We start from the raw sequence: 22,494 nt of genomic DNA, 5'->3' as shown, positions 1-22,494 counted from the left end.
GGGGTGGGGATTACCTAAAGAGGGAGAATTCAATATTCATGCCGTTAGGCTGCAAGGAATTTCATGTGTATGACAATAAACTAATCTGAATCTTCTCTCAGCCGGTGATACTGAGTAAAGTCCGTTACTGATGTTTAACGCTGTCAGTCAGCGGGTATCCGGCTGTTGCCCGGCCCGTGTATCGAGGCTGGTCACTACCGAAGGGCAGTCTAGGAATGCCCTCGTTCATCCGTCGACCATGGTCAAACGCCTGGACGCTTCCGGTTTCTTTCCTGACCGTGTGGGGGAATTATTAGTGTATAACACTTCCTGCTGCAACAGGCTGGTGACCTACTTTTCTCCGTCCTGCTGAACCTCCCGGGCAAAAGTATGTTGCTCTTGTCCGGGTGGATCAGGTCCCCCAGTCGGGACTTCTCTCCCTCCACTTCCCCAACTGCCCTCGTCCCCAGTATTTCCTGGTCGCCATGGATCGACCCACACAGTGCATCTTGTATCCTTGCGTTTACTATTTCCGTAACTGGGTCCTTCTCGTATCCTTTCCCCACGCAACCTCTCCCCTATCTCCCGCCTGTCAGATCAAAGGTCTCAACTCGAAACGTCGACGACCCATTCCCCTCTGCAGATGCTGCTGGGTTCGTCCAGCGCTCTGTGTGTTGCTCCAGTTAACATCAAGAACCAGTCCCTGTCCTTGCATTAACTCAGCTCCCGGTATTGCCTCGTCCTTCCAAGGGTCACCGCGTTTTGGGGCCCGTGTTGGAATTTTCAGGGGGTCCCTCCATCTGCCCCGCACAGGGTTCGTGTCTTCCGCTATTCGTCTGCGGGGTCGTGCCGGGGAGCCGGCCCCCTTGTACAGACGGGAGGTAGCCCCTTGCCGAGTGCCGCCCCCTTTCTGACAGCGGTCCTTCGTGCTTTCCAAGTGGTTGGCTCTTCTCCCCTTCTTTCTCACCTGTTTCATTCCTTTCCCCTAATCCTCACTTCCAAACCCCCAGCCATTGTCCGGAGAGTCCATTGTTCATTATAATTCTCATCCCAGCGGCCATGCGCCTCACAGATGTTGCGGCTATTTCCCTTTGAGTGACCCACCAGGTTAAGTTAGTCCCACATTCCGTCGATGATTACTTGGTCCTAAACACCATCAAGGTATCCTACAACTGATTGGCAAATGCTGCTGGGCGGTCGTGCGGACCCTGCTGGTTGCTTGGTGATGCTTCATTCGCGCTGCTTCCAGGACGATCTTCTCCACCTGTTGCACGCTGTTTGTCGTGGCCGTGGTGAAGGCGAGTCTTGGTGTCCCTGACTGGGTTTAGTTCGAGCATTCAGGGCCCTCAGCGCAGCCTGGAGGTCGAAACGCTTTTATGAACTATTCCTTCGTCCTCTTGGTTGCATTTTCAGGTCTTATCATCATTGTCTTAAGACGTGAAATTTGTTGTTTTGCGGCAGCGGTACGGCGCAAAGCCCTAAAATTACAAAATAAACAAATAGTGCAAAACAGGGAATAATGAGGTAGTGTTTATGGGTTCATGGACATTCAAAAGTCTAATGGCTGGTGGGGGTGTGTGGGAAAGAAGCTGTTTCTGAATCATTGAGTGTGGGTCTTCAGGCTCCTGTACCTCCTCCCCGATGGTAGTAACGAGAAGAGGGCATGTCCTGGACGGTGAGGGTCCTTAGTGATGGATGCCGCCTTCTTGAGGCACCGCCACTTGAAGATGTCCTCGATGGTGGGGAGGGTTGTGCCTGTGATGGAGCTGGCTGAGTGTACAACCCTCTGCAGCCTCTTGCGATCCTGTGCATTGGAGCCTCTGTACCATGCAGTGATGCAACCAGCCAGAATGCTCTCCACCGCACATCAATAGACATTTGCAAGAGTCCTTAAAAAGGAGGGAGTAGCTAAGGTGGGTCCCCTAGGGGAATTATTAATGGGAAACAAGGAAATAGCAAATCAGTGAGATCAAAACTTTACTGTAAACATCTCAGAGACAACGATGGGCCATCAGAAGGGCCAGAATATTGGAAAAACTAATGGGATGAATGGCAGATAGTTTGCCTGGACCTGGTGTCCTGCACCCAGGAGTTTTAAGGGAAGTGATATTGGAGCCATCAGTGGAAGTTTTTCAAAACTCACTGAGTTCTGTGAGGTACAAATAGATTAGAAAAACAGCGTATGCGACTGCCTTGTTCCAAAAGGGAAGGAGACAAAAGGCAGTTGGCTTAACATCTGTTGTTGGCAAGATGTTGGACTCTGTAATTAAGGAAGAATTAACTTGTCACTTACATAAGCTTAATGCAATCAAACCAAGTCAGCATGTTTTTATATGAAAATAAAATCATGTTTGACAAGCAGAGTAGATGGAGAGGAACCTGTAGATGTGGTGTATTTGGATTTCCAGAAGCATTAGAAAAGGTGACACATTAAAAGGCTGTTTCACATGATAAGAGCTCATGGTATTGAGGGAATAGTGTCAATCCGAGATGGCTAATTTGCCCTCAAGCATTGTCCCAATTGCAATTTTACTCTGGCCTCTACTCACCATGTCAGTACTACCCAGATCTTGAAACCCTGACTGTCTGCTCACCCTCTGGTTTTCCGTGAAGACCTGTTGTCAACATAAAAGTCTTACTCTTTGTACGGTATGCCCACATGATCAGATCTGAATGCTGCCAGTTTACTTATTCCATTAACTAAATATTTTCTATTAATTTGTTACCTTTTTTGAAAGACTGGTTATCACATTGAAGACAGGGAGTGGGAATAATTTTTTTTCAGGCCAGAAAGATGCGAAGGGTGAAGTGCCCCAAGGATCAGGTTTTGGCCTCAGTTATTTACTATCTATATTAATGATTTTGAGGAGTGGATGGAGCGTAAGGTGTCCAAGTTTGCTGATGACATAAATATTTGTGAAGGCATCCAGCTATGAAGATATTTGGACTCTGCAGCAGGATATTGATAGGTTGAGAGAGTGGACAGGAGCTTGGCAAATGGAGTTTAATGTGGGAAACAGTGAGGTCATGCATTTTGGTGCAAGAAGTCAAACAGTGGTTATCTAAATGGAGAGAGAATGCAAATTTGTGAAGTACAGGGGGATCTATTTGTCCTTGTGTATGAATCACAGAAATTTAACAAGCAGGTGTAGCAAGTAGTTAAGAAGGCAAATGGCACACTGAGGGTTGGAGTTTAGAAAGAGAAAAGCATTGGTACAATTGTACAGCATGTTGGTGAGGCTGCACCTGCAGACTGAACATGGTTTTGATCCCCTTATTTAAGAAAGTATATTCTAGCATTGGAGGTAGTCCAGAAAAAAAACATTCCGCTAATTTCTGGGAATTATGGTAATGTTTTATCACCAGCAACTAACAAAGTTAGTTGTCTTTCTTGGAGTTTAGAAGAATGAGGTGATTTTATTGAATTTAATGGGGAGATAGACTGGGCTTGTTTTCCCTGGATCAAAGGAGGATGAAGTATGTAAGGTTATGAGAAGCATAAATAAGGTAGATGGTCATTTTTTTCCCCATAGTAGGGTTGTCAAGACAGGAGGGCATAGTTTTAAGGTGAGGTATAGGAGTTTTAAAGAAGATTTCAGGGGTAGTTCCCCCCCCCCACACACACACACACACAGAGTGGTTGATATCTGGAACAAGCTGCCAGAGGAGGGAGTGGAATAAGATACAATTACTATGCTTAAGAGGCATTTAGACAGACACTTCAATAGGCAAGGCATAGTAGAATATGATCCTAATGCAGGCAAATGGGATTGGTGTAAATGGGTAAAAATGTCAGCATGGACATGATGCTGTTTCTTTACTGTACAACTCCATGACTCTATGAAACATACAACATACAAGAAACATACAAGGGGCATGACAGGCTAGGAATTGAGATGTTTCCACTAGTGGGAGGGTTTGAACGAAGGAACGTAGTTACAAGATAAGAGGCTGGTCATTTGAAACATGTGTAAAGGAATTTCTTCACATAGAGGGTAATGAATCTCTAGAATTTCTTTACCCCGAGCTTGTGGAGGCCAGAGCACTGGAGGTTTCTAAAGAGGGGGTAGATAAATGTAGATAATTCTTATAAGATTAAGGAATCAAGGGCTACGTGGAACTGGCACAGAAGCTGAGGGCTTGGGCAGATCCGCCATTCTCGTACTGAATAGAAGGGCAGGCTTGAGGGGCCGAGCGGCCTACTCCTGCTCCTATTTTCCTGAATGGTGACTCTATTCAGCTTGAACCTGGACCCGACTCAGTTGTGGAATCTGCACGGAGTTCATGGCCTCGGCCCTTAAAGGCTTATCCATCCTATTCCTTACTATGATTTACGTCATTCCTATTTCAAACTCTCATTCCCCCTCTGCTGCTCGTCTAACCGCTACACACGAGGCTCCTTCTCTCCAACACACAGTCCACAGCCTTTGAGCGCTAGTCCCAGGCGGTCGCGGTGGTGGGTTCCATTCGCTACGTTCTCTCCCTCCGCGCGAAATCCCCTCACCACTAGCTCAGGTGGACTCATTCTTTCACTCGCGGGTGCCAATGACAATGGGCCGTTTTAATTAGCCGTTTACCTCCGTTAGACGATTGCCCATGGCGTTTCAAGAGCCCATCTTCCCAGTTTGATGTCCATTGGTGGCCTCTATCACAACCCTGGTTGTACTGGTTATCTGCTGGAGGAACCCGAAACGTTCACTGTCCATTTCCCTCCACAGATGCTGCCTGACCCGTTTAGTTCCTCCAGCAGTTTGTTTTTTTGCTCCGCATTCCGGCATCTCCTCTCTTGTGTCTCCATTACACTGGCTACCTCCAACCGAGCTGCTCAGGGAAATGTTAGTTTCATTGGAGGGACTAATTCTTGCTTCAAAGCCCGCCTGAAGGTGAGATCTAGGGAGCCGCGGACGAGGGAGGAGTTTGGGGTGAGGTTTAAGGTGGAGGGAGAATTTCTGGTGGGGATTTAGAGAAGGTAGGATTTCACTGATGGACGGAGGGGGGAGCTCAGGACGGAAAAGGGGTTTTGGAAGGAAGGGTTTCGGGAACGAGCTCTGGGAAAGAGAAGAAATATGGTTCTGGGATCATTTAGAAAGAAAAGATGAAGAGCGCGGCGGTGAGAGAGAAAAGTTGCGAGAGTTTTAGGGGCATCCATCACCAAGAGTCTACCTGTGACCTGTACATTTTGTTAATTCGGTAACTGGAAGGTTGCGAATTCATGATGTCTTCACACGGGAGTCAGTGTCCCCGCATTGAACAAACGGAGGGTTTGGAGGGGTAAGGCGCCGTTGGTCAACTGTCGGAAAGCACTGGGATCAGCTGAAGCCAACCCAGGACAGAACATTTTGAAACCTTGCAATAATCCCACGCCGCTGGCAACGCGTTTGCGCGAACCCAGTAGTTTAATAGGATTCAACTACCTCAGATGCGAAATGCGATGAAATTCTTCACCCACTTGCGACTCGTGCGCTTGTCAGGATTCACAGGGCGAAGCACCGGCCAACAGCTCACCAGACGAGTTGAAGAAAACACGAAAGAAATAAGTTCCTTTCATTATAACACGGTGCCCCCAATAGAGCTGCTTATCTACAGGATAGACCGGGAGGCCGGACGACATTTGTACAGGAGTGTGGCTACAACACCCTTTTCTATTCATTCAGCCTGCCCAACCCTACCTTTTGGATGTCCACATACTCTGCCAGGAGCACTTGTATGAAATCAAGGCCTTTAGTCATTTGGACAGCAAGAGCTCGATGCTAATTCCCAACAATGCTCAAGTGCTCCACGCTGACCAGAACCAATAACCCAATGGCAAAGAATAGCCTTAACATTCTTGCATTGGGAGTAGGATCAATTCATGATCGCATTCAGGGGACAAACGTACAGCTTCAGGTCAGTGTTATATTGGAGTAAAGCAGTTTTATCTTATGCAAACAAACACACAAACTGCTGGAAGGGGTAGGTAGAGGCTGGAAGGTGGTAAGTGGAGACACAAGACGCTGCAGATGGGGGAATCTGATAAGGTGATAAGTGGAATGTGTGGTGCCAGCTGGGGAAGAGGAACGAAACTAGGTATGAGGGTTTGGGATTGGAAAGAGGGGAGGGGGAGGTGAGAGAACCAGGGTGGACCAGAAGGAGAGAGAAAGGAATTCATGGGGTGGAAATTGGAAAATTCATTGTTCATACCATTGGGTTGTGGACTACGCGGGCAGGTTGAGGTTCATCTAAACCAGATACTCCACAACACAATGGTATGAACATTGAATTTGCAGCCTGCTTCCACTTATCACCTTCCAGCCCCTATCTCTCCCTCCACCTCAACCCGCCCCACCCTCACTCCATCTGCATCTTGTCCCCTCCCTCATATCTCCACCAATCACCCACCTGCCACTGTCTCCCCCACCTGGTTCCACCTACAGCCTGCCTCACATCTTTAAACTGGCTCTGGAGAGTTACAAGGTCGCCAGGAGGGAGCTTAAGAATGGACTTAGGAGAGCTAGAAGGGGCATGAGAAGGCTTTGACGAGTAGGATTAAGGAAAACCCCAAGGCATTCTACATCTATGTGAAGAATAGGAGGATGACTAGAGTGAGGGTAGGACTGATCAGGGATAAAAGAGAAAAGATGTGCTTGGAGTCAGAAGAGGTAGGGGAGGTCCTTAACAAATACTTTGCTTCAGTACTCACCAGTGAGAGAGACCTTGACATCAGTGAGGATGGTATACAACAGGCTGATATGCTAGGGCATGTCAACGTGAGGAAAGAGGATGTGCTGGAACTTTTGAAAAACGTTAGGATAGATAAGTCACCGGGGCCAGACAGGATATATCCAAAGTTATTACAGGAAGCAAGGGAAGAGATTGCTGTGCCTTTGGCGATGATCTTTGCATCCTCACTGGCCACAGGAGTAGTGCCAGATGATTGGAGGGCGGCAAATGTTGTTCCTTTATTCAAGAAAGGAAGTAGGGACAACCCTGGGAATTACAGACCAGTGAGTCTTACTTCACTGGTGGGCAAATTACTGAAGAAGATTCTTAGAGACAGGATTTATGGGCATTTGGAGAAGCGTAGGCTGATTAGGGACACTCAGGATGGCTTTGTGAGGGGCAGGTCATGCCTCACGAGCCTGATTGAATTCTTTGAGGATGTGACAAAGCACATTGATGAAGGTAGAGCAGTGGATGTGGTGTACCTGGATTTTAGTAAGGCTTTTCATAAGGTTCCTCATGGAAGGCTCATTCAGAAAGTCAGGAGGCACAGGATCCAGGGAAACTTGGTGGTGTGGATTCAGAATTGGCTTGCCCATAGAAGACCAAGGGTGGTTGTAGATGGAGGTCAGTGACCAGTGGTGTTCCACAGGGATCTGTTCTGGGACCCCTGCTCTTTGTGATTTTTATAAATGACTTGGATGAGCATATGGAAGGTTGGTGGTGTTGTGCATAGAAGGTTGCTGTAGGTTACAACAGGACATTGATAGGATGCAGATCTGGGCTGAGAAGTGGCTCGATGGAGTTCAACTCAAAAAAGTGTGAAGTGATACACATTGGAAGATCAAATTTGAAGGCAGGACTCTTAGCAGTGTGGAGGAAGGACTCTTAGCAGTATGTCCACATCCATAGATCCCTCAAGGTTGCTACACAGACTGATGGGGTTATTAAGGCAGCGTATGGTGTGTTGGCCTCCATTAGATGGAGTATTGAGTTCAAGAGCTGTGAGGTGATGTTGCACTCTGGTTAGACCACACTTGGAGTATTATGTTCAGTTTTGGTCACCTCATTATAGGAAGGGTGTGGAAACTTTAGAGGTGTAGAGGAGATTTACCAGGATGCTGCCTGGATTGGAGAGCATGTCTTATGAGGAGAGGTTGAATGAGCTAGGGAGGATGAGAGGTGACTTGTTAGAGGTGTACAAGATGATGAGGCATAGATCGAGTGGACAGAGACTTTTTCCCAGTGCGACAATGGCTAACACGAGGGGAGATAATTTTAAGGTGATTAGAGGAAGGTGTAAGGGGGATGTCAGGAGTAAGTTTTTTTTAAATTACACAGAGTGGTGGGTGTGTGGAACACACTACCTGCAGAGGTGGTGGAGGCAGATACATTAGGGACATTTAAGAGACTCCTAGATAGCCACATGAATTATAGCAACATGGGGGGCTATGTGAGAGGGAAGGGTTAGACAGATTTTAAAGCACAATAAAATGTCGGCACATCTTGGGCCAAGGGGCCTGTACGGTGCTGTTTATGTCTATGGCCATTTCTCCTCTGCACTCTGTCCTGATGCAGGGTCTCAACTTGAAACGTTAACTATCCTTCTGCCTGCACAGATGTTGCCTGACCTGCTGAATTCCTCCAGTAGTTATTTTCTCAAGATCCCAACATCTGCAGTCTCTTGTCACCAGTTTTATTAAATGGATATTTGAACCTAGTCAGCTGAGAATAAACTTTCATGTCCCTCTGACAGCTCAGAATTACCCAACTTGGAGCAGCACAATGAATTTTATCACGCCATAAGGATAAGTTTTTGATAGTGTAAACTGGGCAATATTTGATCCTCTGCCTGTCCTACATCTTCTGAGTTGAAATGTCAGTGAGAGGAATAGCAGTTGATCCAATAAGATCTATTTTACACTAGCATCTATAGTTACCTCCCCCCTCTCCAAATTAGTGCTGCATTTGAGAAACAGTAAGGTAGTAGGAATAGCCTGGTGTCAGTAGCCACAGAATTCCCAGACTTTTACAAAGGACTTGGTAGAAGAGATAATACATGAAAGGTGCAAACTCTTGATTATAAAATCTGCGTGGGAATGCCAAGTGAAAACAGGATCAACCAGCGCAGTAAACTAAGCAATGCAGAGTAGCAGTCCAAGCCAATGACATCAGCTACAGCGTTTCTTTTGCGGGTCACCTAGTATCTTGCAAGTCAGCAATGGATGTGGTTCAGGTTCAATTGGGCTGCAAGATTAAAAATACATTTATTTTGCAATCTAACAAAGGAACCTACTTCACTTTGCAAAATGCTGCTGTAGAATTGAGATTTTAAAAAAAAACTCACATATTATCAACACTTAAACATATGGAATACTGCCAGTGCTCCGCAGGATGGAAGATGACAGAGACAAATGCGCAGTTATCTGATTGTCATGTTCCTCCAATGCTAACCACAAAGAAGCTTCAAACTGTACATAAGCTATAGTTAAAAAGCCAGATTGAGAGCGACATGAATGATAGGTAATATTATAAAAATGGCATTTTTTTTTGTGAACCTAAAACATGTTTAATGAATAAAGACCTGATCAGGAGCTCAGCTTGTAGTTCGGTCATTCTCCAGCCCCAGTAAACTTGAAATGCAAGATGCTTTCTTTACACAGCTCATGCTTTGGTGCTGATCCAGTGAGGAGCAACACTATAGAAAGCTACCAAAGAGAGGATCCAGCAGGTGATGCAGTTTTCTCATTCACCAGCTTCAATGCCAGCAAGGACAAGAACATGACACCAACCATATTGCCAGTCAAGGAGATGAGTGATGCTTGAGAAGGTAGTGATAGGAATAAACAATGCACAAAGAAGTTTGAAAATAATATTGATCTACTTTGGAATTCTGATAGAATAAAGCTTTTAATATACAATGGCGTCAATTTATGAATTATTTCCATGCTTACAGGTTAAATTTAAAGCATCTGTGCATATGCCCCAACCTTTCAAAGAATTGGTTTTGAGACCTTTCAAACCTTTCAAACAATTACCTTTTCCCCTTCTGAATAATTAATGTAGTGGTCTTCACAGAAGCATGGAGATTATCAACAATAATGATTCTTCAGCCCACAGTCCTCCTGTATCCCAGCCTCAGTACCTGCCTATTTCTAGAAGATACCAGGATATTAAAATCACAAAGCATAGCCAGGTAACCACATCTCTGAAGCATGCAGTCACACCTGAAGTCTTAATTCCAGTCTTTCATTCAGCATACTGTCAAGGCTACAATAGTGAACAGACTATTGAAAACGGCAGGATGCAGATGTGGAAGAGCTGTAAAAACTTTGCTCATTCCTGTACAATTCAAATCTTCAAGGAAGCAACTTACAAATTATGAATAAACTTCTATGATGAAAACTACTATGATTGTTATATGAATTCAAATTAATGGGTGTCACCTCCTCTCAATTCAAATAATGTTCACAGGTGGTTAAAAATATTCCAAATGTAAAATACTGCAGATCCTGAAAATCATGAGTAAATCAGAAAATGCTGTAAGAACTCAGGTTAGAAAATATCTGTGGAAAGACAGAGTTAACATTTTGGGTTGATGACCTTTCATCAGACACTATTGACACAGCCGGATGCTTCCAGAAGGATACTGCACAAAGTTATCCTTTATGACACAGATATGACACAAGGGAAGGGGATTTGTGCTTAGTTAAACTTTAAGTTGTGCGAATTGATAGCATTGTCTTTCTAACTAAATGAGGGTAAGACAAGATCAAGTTCTCTTTGACAACAATAAAGGCTACTTTAATCTTACATTAAGCAAGAGTTTATCTACAGCTGAAAATAATGAATCAAATATTTGCATTCTGTGGTTCTTCCTTCCAATCTCTATCTCCACAAATCTTTATAAAAAACAGAAAACACACAAATCTTTTGAAACAAAAAGAATGCATAAAAAGCTCAAGGAAAAATCCTCTCAAATATTCCTTGAAAGGCCCCAAAAAATATATGGAGGTCAGTGTGTCCCAGCGCAACAGAACATGTGGCCTTTAAGAGCCCATAACCAGTATTTTAAGGCAATAATTGGGGCAGTGGATTTAAAATGTGTGCAAAAGTCAAAAATCAAGTGATCATGGTAAGGCCAGAGTGCCTTGAAGCCTGAAGAATCAACATTATTCAGCTCTGGCTCATCAATGCACACCACCACCCAAGTACCAATAGATACACAAACACATTTAAAAAAAACATTATTTTGTGTTACTCTTATGACACAAATATCTAGCACTTCTTAAGATATAAATAACACTGAATACATTAAATAACCTTCACCATTGCTTTAGATTCACTGCTCAAGGGTTATAGTTGAGTTGCTGTTTATTTGGAAAAAAAATAAATTCAACAACCATAAACCTGACATTGACCGGAAATGTTTCCATAAACTTGGGCATCCATATCCCAGATGGCATTCTTTGCATTGACCCAGTATAATTTAGGTAATGTTCACTTATCCCAGTACAAACTTGCATAACCAGTATCCATCCTCATTAAGGAAATGGGCCAAAGAGTCAACTGATGACTTGGAAATAAGCAGTTGATGATAAACATAATCCTTCAGGTCAATGAGCTCGAAGAGCAAAGAGAAAGCACAGGAATCTGCAAAAAAATCAATACCTTGCAAACAAACAGTATTTCCTGTTAGAAAACTGTTGAAGTTCATTTAGACACAATAAGCCTTTAACCTTTATATTGCAGTCCTTGAGAGAAAAAGCATCATACAATGGAAACATTTTTATTAAGCGGCCAAACCAATTCAAGTGCTTGAGTTTTCTTGTACAATACCTGGTTTTCCAAATGGGAATCCAATGGTGGGTAGGGGAGGGGGGTAAACATTGCAGGAGTTTGGTTATCATTGTGCTCATCTGTCTGGGAGTACAGCTAGCTTTTTTTAAGTCATTGAGCATTCTGCACATTATATTAACTATTTATTGACTTCCTAATATAGATGATCTGTTTCTGTACACTAAACATGGATAAAAACTATAATATTTTGTTTAACAGAGTTATGAGGTTGAGTTCCCAGTGTACAATACTTGCAGATGTATTGGAACATGCCAACGTTTGGAAGGATTCAACCACACAACTGGTATCAAGGATATAATTTAAGGGATTTTTTGATGTTCCTCGATGCAAATCCTGGCATGGAAGTACCAGTTGATTTTTTTCCCCCAAACAATTTAAGCAACACGTTAGGAGTTACCCCACCTTCTCTTTGTAGATTAATTTTACGGAAAATGTACAATGGTACTAGTCTTGAGGCATGCTGGTTATAAAGACCAAGTTCACCAATGCAGGTGCATTACTATTAGTTGCTTCCCACTTTACACCCATAAAGCTTTTCTAGCTGGATAAATAAGCATCCAATGCTTTAAAAAAAAATGATCCTGATAAGTTACAGAGAAATAAAAACAGGCCTGGGAATGATGTGCTGCAGTAGCTATCAAATTCCTTTTTCTGCTATTTAAGTGGAGTCTCTAAACCCCATAGAGTAAGTTAGCAGGCCCATTGAAACAACTGAAAAAGGAATTTCATAGAAGCACAAATAATGCTTGAAGATTAATACCACACAGCATAATTTCAAGGTTACTAAATACGCCAACTGAAACAGCCATTGTGTTAGTCAAGAATTCCTCCTTCATTTGACTTATGTTAAGGTATTCTCCAAGTACTGATTTCTAGTCAGCCAACTCATTAGGAAAACATTGAATGCTATTTGCTAATGCTGGCAGTTGGCTGCCTAAGAGCAAAAGTGAAACTGTGCTGGGCCAAGCTCTTACACAGCTACAAGAAGAACATTCCGTTAGATTGATTCGTACTGAACAAGGGTTGTGAAGATGAATTAAGATATGCCATTAAGGTATAGTCCCTGGATAGTCCTGGTACAGTAGGCAGGTATAAACAGCAGTAAAGTGTTCCACAACTGCACATTTCATTTGTTTTTTTGCTTTATCATTCTATGTCTGCCCATTTTGATCCTTCTGTCGTTTCCTTTCTGCCAGCCATTGCTGAATTTTCTCTCTTATTTCTGAGTTTGCCTTGATCTGATCCATTGTGAGTGGGCTACGATTAAATGGATCCGTTTGGTCACTAAAACAAAAAATTGAAAAGGAAAATCAACAAAGAATGTAAATGTAATTCATCCTTTAAAATTCAGCCATCAACTGTGGACCATGCAAAAAAACGGCTTACCTGAGGAGATGCCTAGCTATGGTTGACCTGTCAACTGTCACCCGAGAGGAGGGCAGCAAAACTGGATCAGTCATCAGTGTGCTCATTATTGGGTCCAGGAATTCATCTGGTGCATCTACAAATGTCTCCTCTTCTTGCTGTTGCAGGTCTGCGAGAGACTGATTAGCAGATTCATGTTATTGGTGGTCAAGAATGGTACCATAGCAAAAGGGAGCAACCTCCCTAAACTTGTGCGTTACTGGGAATGGCAAACTCAAGACATGGAGCAAAGACTGAAATAAACAATGGAAGATGCTGTAAACACTTAGCAGGTCAGGCAGCATCTGTGGAAAGAGGAAAAGAGTTATGGTTCAAGTCCAAGACCATTTGGGAGAATTGGGAGAGAAAATGTGTTAGTTTTCAGATGCAATGGCAGGGAAGACACGGGTAGAATGAGGGGAATATCTCTGATGAGGCCAAATGGATTAATGAGGCATTTTGAAACAGATTGTGCTCATGTTATGTGTAGTTAATAACGGGGCCATGGGACATGCCCAACAGGCCAGAGTGTACTTTTGGAAAGAAAAAACACAGCCAAAATTACAGATGGATGACTGGCAGGAATGGCCAGTTCTAATATGGACAAAAAGAAAGTTACCTAAAGTTGGAGAATTCAATAGAGTCTGAAAGCTTCAATGTGCCCAGACAGATGAAATGTTGTTCCTTAAGGTTGCCTTGGGTTTTATTGTAATAGATTGCACTACAATCTTTGCACCATTCTGTTGTTTTGCACTCACTGTATTTGATGCAGTTATTATTACCATGTATACTGTTTACTCTGTGAGCTTCATGTGAGCAAGGAACTTCATTGCACACTGGTGTATATGACAAACTAATCCGAATCTGAACCTGCAGGAGGCCACAGTCAGAAGGGTGAGAGTGGGATGGTGAATTTAAAGTGTCAGGCAACTGAAGCTCAAGGTTACCTCTGCAGACTAAATGAAAGTGTTTTGCAAAGTGAGCACCCAGTCTGCATTTGGTTTCTCCAACTTAGAGGAGATTTCCCTTTCCCGGTTCTGATGAAGGACCTCAGACCTTCAATGTCAGCTATTTCTCTTTCCACAGGTGCTGCCTGACCTGCTGAGTGTTTCCAGGACTTTTTACTTCTGATTTCCAGAATCTCTAGTCTTGTTAGAATTTCATGGAGAAAAGACTGTTGCCAGTAAGAGGATAATATTACCAAATTATGCAGAGAGTTTCAGATTACAGCCATGATTTAGGAATCACTATGGAATTCCATTAACAGGAACCTCCATGATTCCATTCCACAAATTAGCAGATTATCCTGCAGATTAGTTTCACAAAGGTTGCATCTTGTCGAGACATCATATTTACTGGCTCAGCAATTACATTGTTTCTAGGTTATAGCACCAGATACCCAGGATGTTTTAACATGTATGACTAAAGTTTGTTTTGGACTCCCTGGCATGTTGCTCTACTTATTGGGGCTTATTTTAATAAATAGGCTAGCATCTCAAAACAAAATGTAAGTACAGGTGGCTGCTTTATAACCAAATTATTAAACTAAGTTGTTCTGTAGAGATCATAGCTCGTATAGTTGTTACCACATCTAAAAACCAAAACTAAATTGAGCGTCTGTGTTGATTTCTTTAATGCTAATAGCATTATGCTGCAATTTTAATTCATAACTAGCGGCATAAAGACAGAGTTGAGAATGATTGCCATCAGGAAGGTCATTCTCCCCACTTTTAGTTTAACACCATAAATAGTAAAACACTCAAGCCAGAGGATCAAGTTTAATGTTACAATGCACTGGGACTAAAATGCAAATTAATAATCCTTTAATCCATACAAAACACCCTCCAATCTAACTTCAAATTCAAATTAAGGTCGTCCACAATGAAATTAATCTTACTAAGACCCAGGTCTAAGATGACAAGTGTACATTGTTCCAATTCTATTCCAGTATCTCTGCTAACTCACATGGTGTTTGTTTATCCTTGATCTAACATCTTCAGTAAGACATGGATTATCCTCTGCTCCCATTCTCTTCCTAGTTCATTCTGGTCTTCTACTCCCAAACAACTTCTAATGTCACTTGGAGCCATCCTACAGAATACTTTTACAACGTTGTTTCCTGTATTAACATATGGCAGGGCAGTTAACTACGAATGCATGAGAGCCAAGTCTAAAACACCATCTTTTTGTTGCCTGGTATTCTCAGTTGCTATTGTAATGTGTTATTTCGATCATGATGATCCCAAAGGCTCTACATCCACCAGCGATATTAGCATCTTTAAGATTTGCATCTGTGGCTTATTGACAAATCAAGCCACTTGATTAAATATATGACATGTTGAGAACACAATGTACCTACCTTTACTTTATCAGCCAGTTCACTGAATGCCATGATCATGTTGCCAGGCTTGTTGATCTTTTTCAATACTCTCACCGTTTGTGCAAATAACATAGGGGAATAGGAGCGCCCATCCTTTGGCACTGTAGCACAGAAACCCTCCTTCACTCTGATGGTGGAAGAGAAAGGGCGAGTTAACAACTAAAAATTAAGGCAATCAAACAATTTTTCAACATGTTTGGTTTTAATCCCCAAAATCAAGGGAAATTAAACAACACATTGTAACTGTGTACTTAAGAAATAATTAAAACTAAATTCAGACATGGATTAAGGCATACAAGTTAGTGAATTTAAAACAGAAAATCCCATTATCAGAATCAAAATAAAAGGTAGAAATAGAAAATCTCATTAACGTCACGTATACTAGCTCTTCTTGTTGAAGAAGTCGATTCTGATGACGATCATCTACTTGAATACAGTCATTCTACTTGCTCCTAAACACATTTTTTTTTACTGGTTAGTTGCTGACCACCCAGTAGAGATTAGAGAAAAGATCAGCAGCCTGTTCAGTTGCAAGTTGAACTTCTTTTCTGTGCTCTTTTAAACACACTGTATTTTCCACAAACTGAAATCCTTCCCTGTCTATCTTTACAAGAGTAAAGATTAAATGTTAAAATGGTGCACAAATTGCACATGGGAAATCAAATCTTGCAACTGGCAAAGAATATATGCATAAATCTAAATGGGGGAGAAAAGGGAAAGTAGTATTCAGTTTTGTATTTTCCATGGTCTTGAATGCTAATTACAGTAACAACCTGAAGGGACGAAGGAGGACAATGTCTATTTTACAGCATTCTTAGCAATCATAAATCTTTTAGTCTTTAGTAATCGAGTATCAAATTGGCATATTCCAATTCAGAGACTCAGGCTCCAGGTATTCTCTGAGACAGAATTACATTTCGTTGAACTGTTGTCACTTACCCCAAGTTCAAGTAGATGGTGCAAATGTCAGACACCAACTGTTGAGGCTTAAAGTCAAATTCACTGAAATCCTTGACTTTGAGGGCACCCATTTTAGGCCCCACTAAGTGCTGAAGAAAGTAATTCAGCATCGAGATGATCCGCTCAGCAAGGATGGGATGCACACACAAGGCCTTGATTTCTGGCAGAGAGAATCATGGTAGGTAACTAAACCAATCGCAGTTTGAAGGCAGCTTTTTAAAAATAAAATACCTTCCATTCTTTTCTTCTACTCCTGTTGGTATTGACTCTTGTTGGGATGGACTTCCAGGGACACTGATTACCAATCACAGCACACTGACCAGCTTTGTCCAACTGTCACTGATTGTTCAAGAATAACATCACAGTCAAGTTCAGTCCTGACCTCATCCAACATCCAGCAAAGATCCCTGAACAGTGGCCAGGAACAGAAACAATTTTTGTTTTGCCCCTCTGCAGCCCAAGAGCATGGCAGCCATCTGCAACATCCTTCTGCTGCCTAGGCTGAACTTCAGTGCAAGCTGAGAATAAAATTTGGGACAATGGTATTTGTGGATCTAATTTTATAGAATAGGGGCGTCAAGTGATATGGAGTTGCAGCAGGTAAAAAGAGTTCAGACACACATTTGTCATGATCTAATTAAATAGCAGAATGGGCCGATTGCTCTACACTGGTTCTTATGTTCTCTCTGCAGTGCCACTTAATACAGGCAGGCTGGTTTGCAGACAAGATCCTAAATATAATAGCACAACAGCAGTATACAGTGAATTAGTAATGAGTGAGCACCATAAATGGATTCAGGGTTAAAGCTGGAATCTGAATTCCTCAAGTGTAGCCAATTCAGAGCTGGGAAAGAAAGGCAAAGTCATAGCGTACTCTGGACAACAGTTCATATACTGCCAAGAATGCCACCATCCTACAATCCTATCTTAAAACACACAGCTTTATAACTGCCATTTAAAATATTTTAGAATAATTTTATGCTCAAGCATTTACATACAAAAATAACTTGCTACCTATAAATAATGGATCGGCCTGTGAGTTCAATTTGGGGCAAGTGCTTTCCCAACTAGGAATTTTTGCTCGGCTTCTATTCTACAAAAATGCATTTCATTGCATCTGCTCTGTTGTCACTGCCTTAAGTTCTCATTACATTCAGTTAGCAGCATCCATACTTTGGAAATTAAATAATCACTATTCGCGGAACAGAACAGATGGTCACAAACTGAACTGCAATTTTCCAAGTTTTCAAATAAAATTGGGTTTTAGATGACTAAGAGAGAATGGGTATTTTAAGCATGGCTCGTTTGTGATCAGAATCAGGTTCTCTTCTTGCACTGAATGCAAGATAGTTACAATGTCTGAAGCTTAATAAACACCAGTCAGATCATACTGCTTAGTCCATTAAAGTAAGTCACTGGTCATCTTTGAATCACATGATGTTTAGGTTTTGAAATTTGAATTTATACTTTCAAACAGAATCAAGTCATGGGGATTTTCAACACATTTGTGTTTTTAAATTGGGAGGCAAAACAAAGGATATCAAGAACTGGCATGCCAAAGAGAGAATTATTCAGAAATTTGGGGATAAATTCCGTGAGGATTAGTCGGGAAGCAGGATCAGGGTTTATAAATATAGAACTCAAAAATCAGATTCTTGTGCAGTAAGGCTCTGCACAAAATGCTCTGGACTTCAAATTTTAAAACTTTGATTAGGCCACATTCAGAATATTGCGTTCAATTCTGATTGTGCCATTATAGGAAGGATGTGAAGGCTTTGGAGAGGATGCAGAGGTTCAACAGGATGTTGCCTTGGAGGACATGAGCCATGAGGACAGGTTGAACAAACTGGGGCTGTGTTCTCTAGAGCAGTGGAGGCTAAGGGGAGATTTGATAGAAGTTTATAAAATTATGTGAAGCATAGAGCAGACAGTCAGTTCTTTTTACGATGACTGAAATCTCTAGTACTAGAGGGCAAGCATTTTGGGTGAGGGGGGAAAGTACAAAGGAGATGTGCAAGGCAAGTTTTTGTGTTTTTTTTTTACAGAGTGGTGGGGGCCTAAAATGCACTGCCAAGGGTGGTGGTAGACGCAGACAGCATAGCAGCATTTAAAAGACTCTTAGATAGGCACATGAATATGCAGAGAAGAGAGGGGGTACAGTCAATGTGCAGAGAAGAAGGATTAGATTGATTAGGAGTCATTGGTTTAATTAGTTCAGTACAACATTGTGGGCTGAAGGGCCTGTACTGCTGTATGTTCAGAAACTGCTTGTTGCAATCACTTGCTAGTCACATTATAAACATTTAAATACGATAGCCAATATCAAAATAATTTTAGTGTAAACAACACAACCCCTAGTGCTAGGCTTTAATGTTAAGTACTTCATTCTCATCAGTATTTAGAAGATTTGTTTGCAGCTGAATGAGGGATAATTTTCAACTTTGTAGAAGCAAACAGCTTGGAGGGAAGTGATCTGGCCATGCACATGCCAATGTTTTAAGAGGGGTACAAAATTAGTCCTTCTCCCCTGATCTTTCACACTAATTCTCCTGCAATATTTTTGTTTCAAGTATTTATTTTATTACTTTTTGCAGGTTAGTACTGAACCTGCTTCAGCCAATATATTCCACATCACACCTCATGTTATTGAAACAAAGGGTTTGAATTCAAACCATAATGCTTTGCTGCAATTTTTTTTGTCCTTTGCAAGAATTTCAGAAAAAATAAAACAAGGCATATTTTACATGCCTAGAGGTTTATCTGCCTTTGCATCTTAAACAAGTGAATTGACCCCATCTGGAGGTTATAAGTATTTGGAGCTTATTAAAGTTCACATGCAGCAAACTTTAGAGCTATCAGATATCAATGTTCCATCAATTCTCCTCTTGTTGTATATGGCATTTCAAAAGCACTGACCTGAAGTGAGAAAGGCCAAAGTTCCGATTGTTTCGTTGGACATGATGTTGTGAAAACGTGCAAGTTGCCCAAACATCTGAAGGTTGCCCTCCTTTTCCCTACGAGCTTCGGGAGGCAAATTATTCCAGTCTCCTCGGTCCTTCTCAATTTGTTGAATCTTAATCTTGCTCAAATACTATAACATTTAATAAAAAATAAAACCTTCAAACAACAATTTACAGAGTCAAGTAACTGAACTTTACGAACTTAAATGCTTAAGTGAGATAGAAATGTCATTATTCCAAGCCCATCATGTCATTTGGTAGTTTTTGCAATTGCATGCGAGTTTTTACTGATTAGTCAATTCAAAAGGAAAATCAATCAAATCCAAATATTTATAACCTCCCCACTAGACCCTGTGACTTATTAGATAAATATCTATCATGCAGTATTATGGGAGCAAAACACAACAACTGTAACTCTTGTGCTATTAGCTCTTTTCAACCAGGCCATTAATTCAACCACTACTCTCAATGTCCCTGGGCTAAAGAGGAAAGGGGAAAATAAAATTAGTAAGGGTTCCTGCTCCCAATCACTATTTACACCCTGACTTGAAGATGCCATGTGGATGTCCTGCTGAGAAAGAATTAGTCTGATTTGTAACGCCCTCAAAGAACATTCACACAAAGAACTGAGAGATGGACACCAAGTCTGTGAACATATCAGAGGTAAATAAGATCTCCTGGCACATAGCAATGAGTCAGTACCTTCAGAAGTGTAGTGGGGGAAAATACAAAGCCGTAACGGTTGCAAATCTGCCTTAATTTTTGAAGGAGACTATAGAACAGCACATTAAAAACTGAAATGAAAACAAAGATAACTTGCTTGCACAAGATACCTGGATGGCTTCATCCAACAGAAAGATGGCATCATTGATGAGCAAATTGAGAAATCGGAGAAAAAGTGGAGGGTTCATTGCCTCCAAGTTGTCAAATGCATAGTCAGCTAAATTCTGAAAGTCAAAGAGAAGAAGTGAAAACAGCATGAACAGTTCAATTACAAAGTAATTTATACCATGCAATCATAAGTTTTCTTTTACAGTTGCAAAACAAAGTCTCTTCCTGGTTTGCCAGATATTAAATTGTAAACTTATTTCACTACAACATTAACGATTGAGGAATCTCCACTTGACCCGAAGTTGCATCTCATCAAGATAATGGATGAAGGATGCTTTGCTCTCCATTTCAGGCACACACGTGCATTCAAAGTTAGGAACAGCTGTTAGAGTAGATCAAAACTCAACCCATTCTCCAAGAACATCATCCCATAAGTCCGTAAAGTAGGTATACTGTAGGAGTTTTGAATTTCCCATGCCAGGCACACAATCTCTCCCGTGGACTCCAGACCAGTAAACAATGCTTTAAAGTTTTTTTTAAAATATACAGGCAGTTTTTGTTGTATCACTTGCATAAAATCACCACAGTAAAAGGTTTTCATACATATCCACTATTGCCAAGTTTCCAGATTCACCAACGTCAAGAACCTGATCCAACATTTGCAAGAGAAAGTCAGCAATCAGAGCAAATTTGAGTTAAATGTGGCCTTGTTACAATTAGCTTTTATTTTCCACATGCTCATCACTTCACTCTCATTCAACCAAACCCCCCACCTCCTGCCCCTTTCTTTTATGCTTACTGTAGCCTGTTGACCTAGGACAAGGGAAGTGGTTATCACAAAATCATTTCCTCACGTTCTGATTATTAAATTACTACCCCAATATTAAAAATAGGAAAATATTGTAGTATAGAGTACAGATGGTAGCGCTCTTAACATACCTTCCATGGGCCAACTACAAAGAGTATATTTGTTATACAGAGTGCACAGCATATAAGGAGATAATACACTTAATAGATAAAAATAATACAGACCTTGATGCTTTGTCTGTAGTTATCATATCCCCACATGTATTTTAGGATAGGGTACATAGGTCGTCTGTAGTTAAATTTTTGTTCAAACTGATGTGGATCTCCTGGAGGCAAAAAATGTCAGTAACAGTGGTCACACAAACTACATTTGTGTCTAACCATTGGTTATTAGTTGGAAACTCCTTCGGATATTAGTCAAACAGAAAAGGCAAATATGTAGTAATTTACTGATAAATTGTCATTCAAATGTTCCATATGTCATTTGGTATATTGTATGATGCTGAATCTGATGCTCAAATTCCTGGTAGTTCACAAAACTGTCAAAGAGATGGATGAGATGGCTCCTGGCATTGCTCTCTATCCAATTATTTAAACCCACATCCTTCTTATCTCAGCATCCAGATTTTTTTTTTAAATGACTCTAAAGTGTATTTTTCAATATTTAGGTTACACATGTAAAAACAAAGCTGACATTTTGTCTTTTCTTAGACTGATGCCATGTTCCCCTATCCTATTGTTATAACTTAGTTTGAAGTTGTGTTCTGAATTTACCTTTTTTTTTAGTGCTTTTCAGAAGAGATTTTCTTGGGTACAGAATTAAAACACAGCCAATCTGATGGCAGATGGTCAATCTGATGACAGCATTTCTTTAATACCTGTCCCATGCTAGAGTCAGGTCCATAGGAGACAAAATCTCTATCCAATCTCTATTTTTCAGCATGCTATAAAGGTGAAGACCCCTTTCAGTCATTCCCTTTCAAAACTGACCAACCAACTTAACAACAAACATTAGACCAAGGTATGGTTCTACCTGCACTGCCTCTTGGATCTAAATGCCCGTGTCTCAATGTCTGGCCCTGAATAAGTGATTGCTGCTTCCACTGATTTATGTAATGTAATCATCCCACTGGGCTATTAACACCCAATTTCTTTGGTTTCTAATTACTGCTCCAACTGATGCCAAAGAGAATAGTTTCTTCCAGGCATCTGCCAAATTTGCTGGTTTGAGGATAGCTCTACAAGGCCTTCTTGCTTTCATTACCCTATATGGAAACATACAACTCCTTTTCAGCAAATATCCAATCACAAGTTCAATACATAGTGAAAGTCAAGTGTAAACCCAAGTCCTATTGCAGCAAGTGCATCAGTGTGCTGCACCTCTGTCACAAACATTTACAGAAACAACCAGGGATTTTTAACCTATAGAACTTTATGACTGGGCATTTTCAGTACTACATCTGTACAGTTTGCCAAAAGATGAATCCATGACAGTGACAGCAAGCTTATCCACTGATCCATACATACCAAGTAAACTTCAGCATTTGAGGTTATTCAACTCAAAGCAAAGTGATATAAATAACCTCAGCATTAAAGGTTCGAAAACAGCTTGTA

General features: G+C 41.4%; 1 protein-coding gene across 1 annotated transcript in view; it reads right to left on the bottom strand.

Annotated features, from left to right (window-relative positions):
* Nucleotides 1-11,451: 11,451 nt before the first annotated feature.
* Nucleotides 11,452-22,494, bottom strand: part of ube4a (ubiquitination factor E4A (UFD2 homolog, yeast)) — a 45,992-nt gene continuing 34,949 nt past the window's right edge. Inside the window, exons 14-20 of the mRNA XM_052039986.1 lie at nucleotides 21,106-21,206; nucleotides 20,076-20,189; nucleotides 19,199-19,373; nucleotides 16,262-16,442; nucleotides 15,302-15,449; nucleotides 12,925-13,082; nucleotides 11,452-12,822 (exon numbers count right to left, since the gene is read on the bottom strand). Coding sequence (XP_051895946.1) covers nucleotides 12,690-12,822; nucleotides 12,925-13,082; nucleotides 15,302-15,449; nucleotides 16,262-16,442; nucleotides 19,199-19,373; nucleotides 20,076-20,189; nucleotides 21,106-21,206 — 1,010 coding nt within the window. The 3' untranslated portion in view covers nucleotides 11,452-12,689. The remainder of the gene's footprint in view (nucleotides 12,823-12,924; nucleotides 13,083-15,301; nucleotides 15,450-16,261; nucleotides 16,443-19,198; nucleotides 19,374-20,075; nucleotides 20,190-21,105; nucleotides 21,207-22,494) is intronic.

Source organism: Pristis pectinata, chromosome 27 (assembly GCF_009764475.1).
Source record: "Pristis pectinata isolate sPriPec2 chromosome 27, sPriPec2.1.pri, whole genome shotgun sequence".
Classification (NCBI taxonomy): Eukaryota; Metazoa; Chordata; class Chondrichthyes; order Rhinopristiformes; family Pristidae; genus Pristis; species Pristis pectinata.
Note: the sequence above shows the minus strand (reverse complement) of the source record. Positions and strands in the feature narration are given on the sequence as shown.